Source organism: Musa acuminata, chromosome BXJ3-3 (assembly GCF_036884655.1).
Source record: "Musa acuminata AAA Group cultivar baxijiao chromosome BXJ3-3, Cavendish_Baxijiao_AAA, whole genome shotgun sequence".
Lineage (NCBI taxonomy): Eukaryota > Viridiplantae > Streptophyta > Magnoliopsida > Zingiberales > Musaceae > Musa > Musa acuminata.
The window spans coordinates 5456932-5470000 of record NC_088351.1 but is presented as its reverse complement, the minus strand read 5'-3'; the positions used below and the strand labels follow the sequence as shown (position 1 = coordinate 5470000).

Here is a 13069-nt window from a genome sequence, read left to right as displayed (position 1 = left end):
GGGAAAAGGCTGCTTTCCAAAATACCATGTGATGACCCAATTGTCAGAGTCCAAAATCAACCATATTCTTTGCAGCCGTTCTATCTCTTTGGTTGCATGAAAGGTCAGCAAGCAATTTCTGACACATCCTGTAATCTAAATTGTGGATCATATTGTGCACAGATTCTTAGATGACTGCATGAGCTGACCTCTTAGTTTGATCATATGTAGATTACAGGACAATCATTTGGGTCAAATGATACTACTCCTTTGCATTAAGCTCTATGTTTTAATATATAGGATTGTTTAGGACCGAGGCATCTCATGTTTCGTCAAAGAAACATAGATGTGAATTGTGATGAAAATAATAGAAGATAAGAATAATTATTGAAGAAATTTTATTAAATAAGTGAAAAAGCTTAAATACATTAACATGTCCCTCTCCTATTTATACATATTAGAAGGCAGGATTTTTCCTCAATAGAATAGAGAGATTTCTTCATATAGTTGAAGAAATCTTATCTTCTATCATGCTCCCGCAAGATAGTGCTCTCGTCAATGATATCAATCTTGGATCGATGCAAAAAATGGTTTATGAGCGAAAGACTTCGTGAGTAGAGCAAGAGCAAATCATTATTGCTACTACGATTACTGTTGCTGTGAGGACACAAGCGTTTCTTTCGTTCCCCTTAAGTCCGCCCTTCGTTCTCCTTAAGTCCGTCGACTGTTGGCAGATCAATGAAGACTATCACGGCGAGGAAGATGAGGATTGGCCGCGGAGCCTCTTAGAAATTTGGTTGCAACGGCGTTGATCGCTGAACGAAGGCAAGGGCGAAGCTTTGCTTTTCTCAGCGGCGTTGATCGTTGACCGAAGGCAAGAGCGAAGCTTCGCTTTTCTCATTGTTCTGATACCATAATGAAAATAATAGAAGATAAGAATAATTATTAAAGAAGCTTTATTGAAGAAGTGAAAAAGCTTTTCTCATTGTTCCATATGTATCTTTGTTAATGAAAAAGCTTAAATACATTAACATGTCCCTTTCCTATTTATACAGATTAGAAGAAAGAATTTTTCTCGATAGGATTTTTCTCAATAAAATAAAGAGATTTTTTTTCGTAGGTAAAAAAATCTTATCTTCAATCAAATAGAACATGTTATTGGCTTTAAATAAGCATTTTGTGCTAAATGTTGACTTCGGGAGTTTTCTTTTAACCCACAGCCTCATCTGCAGGTGCTAATGAAAACTCCAAGCAATACGGATTTATGACAGCTGATGAAAGACAAGAATGTGGAACGATTTGTACAACAAGTTTACAAGTATGTATTCCAAATCAAAGTTGGCTTCGCCAAAGATCTGCTCCACTTCACAAAGCATTCATCAACACAGAGACAGATGGAACAGGCACAGATGTCCTGTGCCATTAAACAAAGTGAAAAGCACACCTGACCCATGGGACCCTTCTCTTACTTTTCCAGTTCGATGGCCCTTAACGTTTGCCCCTTATGACCAAGACTCTCAGAGTCTATCATCTTCTTATGGCACTCCAAGTCCTCCTCATCCTCCTCTCCAACTGCGTCCTCCACCAAAGGTATGTACTGCGGCTCCTCAGGATATGTTTTGATCAGGAACAAGTAGAGCAACATGGAGAGTACCGCCATGGCAGCTAGGCACCAGCTGAATTGTAGGTTAACCAGTGACTTGGCGCGGTCGAGCGCCTCGTCGCTGCGGCAACGGACGACGTAGTGCCCCACCTCCATGTTCATGAAGCACCCCTTGGGGATCAAGCTCGGCGTCCACAGCACGTAGCCCATGATGATGAACCAGACCCCCTGGAACGCGATGCTCGCCGACCGCACGAAGCTCACCGGGAAGCTCCGCGGCCGCCCGATGCCGATGAGCGTGGTCGCAAGGGACACGACGATGACCAGCTGCAGCAGCCAGTGGTACTGGCCCTCCACGCCCATGTGGTCAGCCGAGTGGAGGTGGAACATGAGGAGCTGCTGGCTGAAGGCGACCGCGCCGAGCAGCTGCGTCAGCGAGTCGCGGTTCCTCAGCTTCGCGCGGTCCAACGCCACGGCGAAGGCGGCGTAGATCAAGAAGGTGAGGGAGATGGAGGCGTGCTCGAAGTTGTGGAGATGGTTGGACGGGATGGTCCTGTCGGCGTCGAAAGGCTGGTGGGCTTCGGGGCCAATGAACAGCTCCATGGAGATGGAAGCGACGCTCCCAAACATGATAAGCGTCAGCTCGAGATGCCTCCCGAGGAGAGGAGAGGGAAACCATGGCGGGGCGACGTAGGAGTTGGGGTTGATGGAGTAGAGCCTGATATGGTTAACGAGGTGCCACAGCCCAATCACCAGGAACCCAAACCCTGGCGCAACATGACCTACTAAGGTGCCCATGACCAACAAATCCAAGGACCCGTTTCGCTGCAACTCTCTCTTTCCCCCTTTGTATTAGCCGATGGTAAGGGAGAAAACAATGGTAGAGAGAAGGAGACAAAAAAAAGAAAGGGAAGAGGATGAGATGTCCACTGGCCGCAGGGGAGCTCTTGTGGGGGCTTTTAAAGCTGGGGAAAAGATGCAGCGTACGCTACCCAAGTGCGCTCCAGACAAATCTAACGATGCGAAAGGGTTCGACCCTCGCTGTTGACCCACCATGAAGAGAGTAACAGCTGACGTGGGAGGAGTCCTTGTCTTCGGGCCTTCTGGAAACGGTGGAAGAAGAACAGTTGACTCTCTACGCTTCCACGGCAATTTCTACATTATTTATGTGAATGAGAATTAGATTCCGATCGTAAGTACGAAGTTTACACAGCCAATTCATACATTACATTTCATCGGGAAGTAGTCCATTAGTTGTCGTGATTGTGATGTAAAACGTGACGTCGTTAGTGGCGTGTTTCCAATGATCGCACCCAGATTGCCGTATGTTTGACACTTGCCCGCGCAGACGTGGCAGTCTTTAGATGCGTGACTTTGACCAGCCCTGGCCGTTCTGTTTGATTCGGAACCGAACCGGGGTGCTTCGGTTCCATCCCAAATCAAAATTGCCGGTTTTGTATTCGATTTAACCCAAAAAATATATAAAATAAAATATTTCTATAAATGATAAATCTGTCCATCTAATAGTTAAGTAAACAACTAATTTAATGGATATTTTAAAATAATAATAATAATAATTCTAGTTCGAAACCAGAGTTAGAACCATTGGTTTCCCCATCGAAATCAAAATCGCTTCGATTCCGATTCCATTTGCGATCGAATCGAAATCATCAATTCCAAAATCGGACTAACTTTGACTGATTAAACATAACTCGTTTGTAAGCTTGTGCGTAAGATAATATGCATCTCTATAGCATTTTATATGTCGTATATGTAAATGTTTGCATGACATTATGAGATATTTAACGTAATCACGACGTCACTTAGATGATCTAGAAGTCATCTAAATGATTGTTATATTTCTTTTCGGAAAGTTGACGTGCTTTGTTGGCCTGCTAATCTGTATACTCTATTAATGGTTTCAACATATGCCATGACATGCGTTTTTATATGCAAGATGTGATGTTGGAAGATTAATATTTCTGCAAGTCAAAATTGATCAGTGAACCAAAGGTGGACAGTGTGGAGGAAAGAGAGAGTTGTAAGGCCCGGATCCCATGTTTCTGACTAAATGCAGCAGCCATTTTTCGGCATTGCAGTTTTGGATCGAAGTACAGCGATTTCTTTTACTTGAACTAAAAAGATTGGTCGATTGCAGGTTGTGTGGGTGGTCTGCACACTGTTTTGGGCATGCAAGAAGAAAAGGAAATAGGATAGATCGGAGAGTAGAGTAAGAATGAATAGGAATAGAAATAAAACACCGACTGATCTCCTTTTTGTTTTAAGGCTCAATCCTCATTTTTAAGGCACAGTTTCTAACTGTGGTTAGTCTTGATTTATTTGGGTTATATAAATATGTACTAATTGATGGGATATAAAACGGAATAACTTTTGTATATGAACAAATACGATCATGATATACAGTGAAATTAAATGAAATCAAATAAAACATCAAAATATACGTAGAAATCTCCTCCAATGTGAAGGGTAAAAATCACAGGGCAAACTAGAGATAATCCAATATGAGAATAATGAATATACAAATCTTAATCTCTTACCTTAAACCCTAGCAACAATCACAAGAGAACAACTGAGATACAAGGATCACGTCACTGTCCACGATATCTAAAACTTTCCTAAGTAATCACAGTAAGAGTCTACTATAGATTTGAGAACGCTGCTAGATGATTGAGAACAGTCTCTCTGCATTGTCCTTGTTTTCTTCCATTTTTTTCTCTTATTTTTCTGTATTTTTCTTCTCGTCTTGTTTTTTCATCTTTTTCTTTTCCTCTTTTCTGTTTTTCTGTCTTTTCCTTTTTCTACCCAAAAAATACAGTCACCTCTTTGCCAAAACGTAGCCACCACACCTCCTTATATTGATCTAGGGTTAGATTAAGAGGGGATGTGGGCTATGGACTGATAAAATCCACCATGGGCTGAACCCACTTTGGACTGCTAGCCCAACACTAATATAAAGTACCTAAAAGAGAGTTTGTTGGGTATTTCACTGACCCAAATCATATTATATATAATAACACATGAAGAAATAAAAAAGTTTATCGATACGAAGACACATCCTCTTTGGTTCATCTTCATCTCTTCTTTATCTTCTATTTCTCCTCAACTTCTTTTTTTTGTTTCTCCCCCAAATTTCTTTTAAAAGATATCTTCTTCCCTCAAAAAATAAAAAAAAGAGAGAGAAACCCATTAATTAATGATACAAGGTGATAATGCTATAGATGTGAATCATGCTATACAAACTTGCATTAGGACGATCGATGCCAACCTTCCCAAATGACGCTTGTTGACTTACTATTTGACAGATTCTTGAAGGGACTTGACTTGCTTGAGCTTCTCTTGTCATAGGTGGGAACTGAATTCGTTGCATATAATTTCGTAGGAAAGACGACCACTGGGTGGAATGCATGAGCTCCCATTTAGTAGCTGGTCCAGCATCGTCACCGAGCTCTCCTAAGTTAGCATCCCATTGGAGGACAAGAACTTGAATTTACCATGTCCTACTGGTCCCGACTCCACACTTGCTCTCCCTCTGATGATCAAGACTGGTTCATTCATCTGATCAGCCTCAGTTTGTGGTCTTTGGGCTATGTGGCCTGCACACAGACCATAGGAGCAGACTGTGATGTCTTCGCATCATGCACCAGGAGTTGCATGTCACTGTTCGAGACCATTCAACGTGAGGTCCTGTTCATAGGAGTACTGAGAATACCCAACCAAGTTGGATTGGTGGAATCGACCTGATAGGGAATGTCCAGCTGCATCTGAACCTAACCAATCATATGACTTGGCCTTAGATCTTCTTGCTTACTGTAATGGATAGCCAAACCTGTGAAAAGAATTCCCATAGTTGCCTCATCTTTTCCTTTTCATTGCCCAGTCACAGCTCTTTGATCTCTACTTCCCCTTACTGACTTCATCTTCAAGCTGCTTTCACTTTGGTGGTCCTAAGAATGGAGATCTCCCGACAGCGCTATCACCCCATGTCTTGAGAAGACCACTGAGCCTTTAAGAGAGAGGCCTACTCCAATCTGACACTGGTACGAGTGTTGCGAGGAGGGAACAATCACCCTCAACGTCAGCGACCCAACAAGCGGATCCTATGAGCCTGCAGCTGCTCTAATCGCTGCTCTAATCTCGCTGTTCTTTTTCCCTTTCGGCACGCGGCCGACCAACGTCTGCTTCTGAGCGGTGCGCGCCGAGCCCAAGGCGAGGCAGTCTGGTCCGTGGGTTGCAACAAGTACACCAACTGGTGCAGAGGTCCCAAAGGGCAACACTTGACTCCATTCCCTGTGAGAGAGCTCAGGTGGATCACCTGGCATGAGCTTGCTCGATCTGAGGAATCCAGAGACACAGTGAGTTCAATTTAAGAGGAGGTGTATGCATCAAGTGAACATTATCATAGCAGGTTTCTTGGAGATTGAAGGGGGGAACGGCAAAAGTAGCTTCCGTAACCTGTCTCTGTAGCAATGAGGAGGGTGTAAGAAGCCGGAATTATTACAAAGTTGGTCAGACATGCGGAGGATGACTTCAAAGTCTGAGAATGCATGCAAGTTTAAAGAAGATTTCACACTTGTCAGTTCTACCTCAGAAAGCTTCTGAAGCTTCAAGAAATATGATGCCGTATTTGAAGGTATAAATCGAAGAGTTCATTACAACTCCTATACTTACTGAGTGCTGTAATCCATCTTCCATGGAACAGGCGAGACAGAAGCTTTTTCGGGCTGTAAAAAGCCTTCGTCTTTGAAGAAAGAGAGGAAGAAAGAGAAGAAAAGAAAAAGGAAAGACTGATGGGGTTGGACATTACTATTCCTCGTTTCTTTCTGTAAAGCACCACGTACCACAACCATGAGGACAAATCCATGTCCCATATCAGCTAACAACCCTCCATTTCCGTCTCAATCAAAGATCTTTTGTGATGCTCGAAAATCTAGGTTTAATGTTCAGAAAAGCAACATACATGATAGGACGCATGTAATGGCCATGTGAAATCCACCACACTGCACAAGTCAAGATCAAAATGCTCGAGCTTAGTTGTAGCATACTTTTCATCTGTAGGTGTTACGCACAAATTATTGCTTTCCTTTATGTTCCTTGTATCTGTTTCTGAGCACGTCCTTATCCTTTGTCTCATCGACAATGAACCCTGATGGTGAGTGCTCTTGTAGCAGGAGGCAATCCGATAACCACATGAACTACATCCACAAACAGTGGATTTGACAACTAAATTGGATTATTTACATGTTAGAGCGAAAGATATTTACATCTTCTCTGGACCAATTAATTATCCAGTATATATCTTTTCGAGGACTTGGCATGTCTCTATCTATCATTATCACACACCTATTTCTCACAGTGGAATACCTACAAAATCAAGTCGAATAGGTTTGGAGATGTCCATGTTCTAGCTGCATTCAGGTACTACAATCACTTGCCATGTTTTCAGCTTCGCATGCTTGCATGCATGTCAAGATATTAGTCATCCTTATCGTGTTCTTCGGATGCTGATATGAATTGTAGTAGTAGGAAACTGCAAGGAGGTGGCAAGAGTTTCGAGCTTCCATTTTTACATGGAGGAACATGCATAGGAAGAAGGGAAATTAAAAATAAAAGGTAATTTAACTCACTACCTACAACTCACCGTTTAATCATGGAGCTACCACATCCCAGGACCACTTACAGCACCGATACAAAGAAGCTAAGAGCCACGAAGAGCCCATTATCATCCCTGGTCAAGAACAAACAAGAGAGTGAGAGAGAGAGATGATCACGTTTCCAGGTGATCCCCACTCGAGTGATGGATACACATGTGGGGAGACAAGAGATGTAAGGGATGTACAGGAAGGAAAACAGCACACAAAGAAAAAGACATGGAGGTGATGGGAGTCAAGCCTGTAGTAGGATGCAGCAGTAACTACAGCGGTAGTACTTGGAAGGTGTTTGGGTAGCCAAAAGCCTCTTTAGTTCAGCATCATCCCTTGTCAGCCCTAGCCATATTGGCCCCTCACCATGCCTTGTTCCCTTCTCTTCCTTCCATCTCTACACCCCTTAAAGACTATGTGAACACCATTACCAGTACTTGACTGAAACAAAGAGCAAAAATCCCTTCCTTTCCTGCTCTTCACTCTCCTCGTTCCATACCTCCTCGGTCCCGTTTTGAAGCTTGTATACAAGGTTCGACTGAGCTCGGAGGCGGCAACGATGAGCGAGCAACAGATCCACAACTTCATGAAGGTCAGCGTCGACTCCTTCTCCGAGCTCCCCTTCATCCGTGCCGTGCCAGCTCAGCAGAATACACCCGATACGAGCCCTGTCATTCGGCTGTTCGGCATCGACTTCGCCATGGAGCCTGATGCATCACAAGATGGCCCTTCCAACGACCCTCCCTCCTCCACCACCGAAACCAGTAACACCCCAAGCGCCGCCAACGCTGATAGTGGGGAGAGTGCGAGAAAGTTCGAGTGCCACTACTGCTGCCGCAAGTTCCCGACGTCGCAAGCCCTTGGCGGGCATCAGAACGCCCACAAGCGGGAGCGCCAGCACGCGAAGCGAGCACACATCCATTCCGCTTTGGCCACACAACAGTACCACCACCCCAGCTTCTTCCCCGACGACCATGTCTATGGCTACCTCAACTACCGTCATCTGGGCTCCATCCCCTCTGCCGCCCGCTTCGCCCACCCACCGCCTCTCCACTGTCCTTCTTGGACCAGCACCTGCCCTATCATGAACCCTTCCGCTTGCTTCCATGGCAGCCTAGGTTCCACATCTCAGCCCATCAAAAGCAGTACGCTGCCCGAGCTATGGAGGATGCCAGTTCATGACGGCAAGCCGAGCTTCCATGGAGACTATCCACCTGCACAGCCTATGTTCGGAGGAAGAGACACGAAGGAAATGGTGGTGGAAGGAGCTACTACTTTGGTTTCTCCAAAGGACCAAGGTGGGTTTGATTCAGGCTCCAAAAATGGTTTGAGTTTGGATTTGCGTTTGTAACTCACAAGGGATCTAATAACAAGGAGTTCTCTAATGAATTCCATCTTTCTCCTAATTCTCCGTTGCATATTACTTTTCTCTTAGTCTCATAAATATACATGCTTCTCTCATATTCTTTGTTCCTCACGATTTCATTTGTGTGTGTGTGTTGAGGAAGGGAGGCAAAATTTTTGGAAACCTTAAGAAATTTTAGGGTCAATTACATGCATTGCTTCTTCATTCTAATAATGACATGCTGGAATTTCATTAACCCTTTCATGCTCAAAAGCTAGCTGAATCCAATATCAGAATAGGCTTCACAGACATGGTTATCACACTCTTTTGTTCAGATATTGTCAGCTCGAGTGGTCCCAATCATTAATTGAGAACTTTTCTATAGGTTGCTCAGATTTTAGTTACGTGGTTTGCTTGTTTATTTTCTCACTACACAATCTCTGTTCAAGTGTCTGCATAACAATTGCATTGTACTTCTATTTCAAGCACATTTTTATTCACCTTGAGTTGTTGTAAGTAAAGCAGCTAATATTTTTGATGCATTCGGTTCAACTGCATCGAATTGTGATTTATAGATCAAGTCCAAGTGATGTGCATATGAGAGTGATAAATATGAAATGGAAGATGGACCTGATGACCTCTAAGAAGTTTTCTGTTTGAGAAAATGAGTTATGAATCCAGTAGCAGACTGCAAACTAATCATTGAGTGCTTGGTAGAGTAGTCCTGTTGATTAGAGTTGTCTGCAACTATTGCTTAGATTGTGGCTATACATGATGATCAGAAGTTTGATGAAAGTTGAATTGGATTTCTTGTTTCGTAAGTCAAATTGTTAGAGCTCTCATGAATCATTCCTGAGCAATAGGATTCCAATTTTGTTGCTTTAAAGGTTGAAAACAAGATTGACTGTTAAAAAAATTCTTCCTTCCCAAGGACAACATGGTCTTATTCCCTGTTTTATTCTTCCTTGATATTGTACTGCTTGTACTTTCCATGCTTACACACATTTGCTCCATCAAATGTTCAATGAATACCCATTTTTTCCTCTGTGATGAGATGGACTTGATATCCATTTCATCTTTCAAAGTAGTACTTCTGCATCAATTACATTGTTGCATTAAAAGCCCCATTTTCTGGGGTACAACTCTCTGGTAAATAGGCATTTCAAACTTCAATCTTGATTGTTATGAAATATATATAAAAGTCATGTTCTTGGCTGCATGGTGGGTGAATACTTTTGGTGATAAGCTTAGAAGATGAAACTGCTACAATCTGGTACGGTCTGCTATAAGATAGCTATATATCATTGAAGTTTTCTCTAAATGTGAGCTCTGACACTTCTTCTGCGAGGGACATTGCTGTGACTGCTACATATACAGTAATCTATAAGGGCACCACCCCCCAGAAAACACTAAAAGGGCAGCAAAAATGTGGTGTCGGAATGTAGGAATTCACTGATATATCGAGTCCCGAAGCATTTGAATGACAGCAACACTGATGAATTAATGACTTCAGCTTTCACTTCAGACAATTGTAATTGCAGAGATGATAGAATATTGAAGAGAGAGAGAGAGAGAGAGAGTGCAGAAGACGAAAATTTTCTCGTTCTGAATCAAATCGCCTTCTTATATAAGAGGAATTGGATTAAGTAATGCTGAATGCTGATATAGATGATGACAAACTACGTGCCGAGACTAAGATTTCAAACGCCGAACTCAGCTATACGTCTCATTCATGACAGTGTAAGGCGTACGGAAGCTGCCACGTAATGCAAACTTCGGCGGACGAAAACAGTGATGAAAAAAATAGAAGATAAATAATTATTAAAATTTTTTTATTGAAATAGTCCCTCTCCTATTTATACTTTCCTATTTATACAAATTAGGAAGAAGAATTTTTCTTAACAGATAATTTTCCTTAATAAAATAAAAAAATTTCCTCGTATAATTTAAGGAAATCTTATCTGCTATCACTCGTACCCATAATTCAATCAATCTCTCGTAAAGAAAGAGAATGCAGGGTTGCGTTGCCCTTTTACATGTTACACTGTACGTAACACTACAAATCGAATGAATCTTAACTCGAGGCTTAACTTGAGTTAAACCTGTTAAACATAGATTTCCACAGCACCCAACATCTTAAAATTTCCTTGGGAAGCTTCCCGTGGCTACAAAGTATTTTTGTTGGAAGTTTTTGCACCGTTCCATCCCAGCTTCAGACAGCTTGTGCCTACCGCGTGAGTCGACCGATCTAAGAGGAATGAACGGATTGATGGATCATGGTAAGTAAATATAAATCATTGTCTAAATCCTCTAGTCTTGTTTACATGTAGCTTTTTCCTATCGAGTCTCTCGTCATACCTTAATACTAGGATGATTTTGATATCAATTATTATAACCTCATCTAATGAAATACTTAACCTATTAATTTCATTGAACCTGAAATACTAGCTCAAAATGAGATTGACTGTAATATCAATTGTCACGATTCAATCTTATAAAACATCTGATGCGTTAACGAAATAAGCCTAAACTAATGACTCAAAATGATTAAGTTTGAATTAATAATAATATATTAATCTTCTTTTTTTTATGTAAAATTAATCAAAATATTATAAATTAATTTTTTCGGAGGATAACATGTTTGAGATTGGGCGAATGATGTGCCTTGGACGGGGTCACGGATCATATCCAAAATTCCCCTCTTTGGGCCTTCCAAAAGCCTCTATAGCAAAAGCCCATATTAGAGAAATGGCCCTCATTAAGCACATACGAAGAAACAATTCCATCAGCAAACAAATGCCCCCTACCAACCGTCCTACATAATGATATTTATATGACTATGGTAAGACTTTGCCAGCTTGATATTGACCCAACTAATTCTTAACTAGAATCGGTGGTGGCAAGTGGAGCCACACACTCCACAGAGATAAAGCCAAAGCTGCTTTTTCCAGAGTCTACAATCATTTGCTTGTGTTCATGGCGATGGCATTTGGATTCCAACGCAAGGAAGGGACACTCATCATCTGTAATCAACGTGACAGATGGGAGTAGTTTGGTTGCAATGAGTAGGTTGGTGAAGACCTGCTGCCGATTTTAAAAGGACAGATGGGCTGTGGACTGGTCTTCTCCAATTTAATATTCGCATCACGAGGACACTGTCCAGCTCGAGTGGTGGTGGCCTTCAAGTTGCTTGTTGGAATGCTACAGTGGATACGGTTCGTGTGTGTTAGTGGTTGTCGTCTTCAAGTCGTTTGTTGTAATGCTACAGTGGATATGGTTTACGTCTGTTCTTGGTTGTCTGCTCAGCGGGTCCTTCAATGTTGCAGTTATCGGTTGAGCTAGTGTTGGGCTATTTTCCATATGAATAATTTGAGGGTTTATACTTTAAAGAAAAGAATTCAATCATGCAATGTTTGTTGATCGAGTTCATGAAGAAGTGATATTGGTGATCGTCTACATGAGAGCTGATTGAGTCCTAACAGAGTGGCTAACAACATGGGATATCATCATGGCTCGACTAATTGGCGAACTATCAATGCGTATGGCTCACCGATAGGAACTGAAACAACCACTGCTTTTGTATGAGATCGACACGATTTACGATGACAATTCAGTAAATTAATATTATTATGGAACATGACACGAAGCTTAATTATGGTTGTCTCAGGAAAGCACCACTTTAGAAAGGAATCATAAATGAGATGAGTGATGCATTGCCTCGTGGATTCAAATCCTTAAGCCATAATGGAAAGTTCCAATAGAAAACACCCGTAATCTATCAAGCAAGTTGGCGTACTATTTTCATAAAGTCAAACGTACATATAATGCAAAATTTAGGATCTAAGAACTTATTTCTAATTATTTTTTTCTATTTTAAATTTTTGATCAAGTAAATTGAAAAATATTTAGAGTCAAGTATATATATATATATATATATATATATATATATATATATATATATATATATATATATATATATATATATATATATATATATATATATATATGAGTGAGATTCTGCCTATAGTTTGAAGTTTATCAATAACCTCTTTCAAGCGTAAGTTTGTTTAGTCTTGAAACCAATTGTATTACAATATTTACTCCTAACTCAACAAGGGAATAAAAAGATTTATATGTCTTTTTGGACTACTTTCGTAGTTAGTTGTCTTTAGCGTTATGATTATTTCATTTTAAAAAGTTATATTGACATCCCTATAACGAAAGTAAAATATCTATATCTATTTACCATAACAATATTAATTTTACTAATAAAAATATAAAAATATATAGTAAAAAAATAATTATAATACTGAGTGATAAACAATGATGTCATTAGCATCGATATCGATTTAGTTGTTTGACCGCATTCGACGACTATAAAATCCGTTTTTATTGTGACACCACTTACCTTCATGAGGAACACGTTGTCGATCTCATGAGGAACACGACTATAAAATCTCGTATCGTTTTATACAAAAAAAA

The 13069-nt window shown here is 41.0% G+C and overlaps 2 protein-coding genes across 2 annotated transcripts; one reads left to right on the top strand and one right to left on the bottom strand.

Annotated features, from left to right (window-relative positions):
- Nucleotides 1-1269: 1269 nt before the first annotated feature.
- On the bottom strand, nucleotides 1270-2720 carry LOC103977607 (uncharacterized). The gene has a single exon (XM_009393172.3). The coding sequence runs from the start codon at nucleotides 2378-2380 to the stop codon at nucleotides 1445-1447; it is 936 nt and encodes a 311-aa protein (XP_009391447.2). The 5' UTR covers nucleotides 2381-2720; the 3' UTR covers nucleotides 1270-1444.
- A 4815-nt stretch (nucleotides 2721-7535) lies between these two features.
- On the top strand, nucleotides 7536-8703 carry LOC103977606 (zinc finger protein 8-like). The gene has a single exon (XM_009393171.3). The coding sequence runs from the start codon at nucleotides 7802-7804 to the stop codon at nucleotides 8591-8593; it is 792 nt and encodes a 263-aa protein (XP_009391446.2). The 5' UTR covers nucleotides 7536-7801; the 3' UTR covers nucleotides 8594-8703.
- Nucleotides 8704-13069: the final 4366 nt, after the last annotated feature.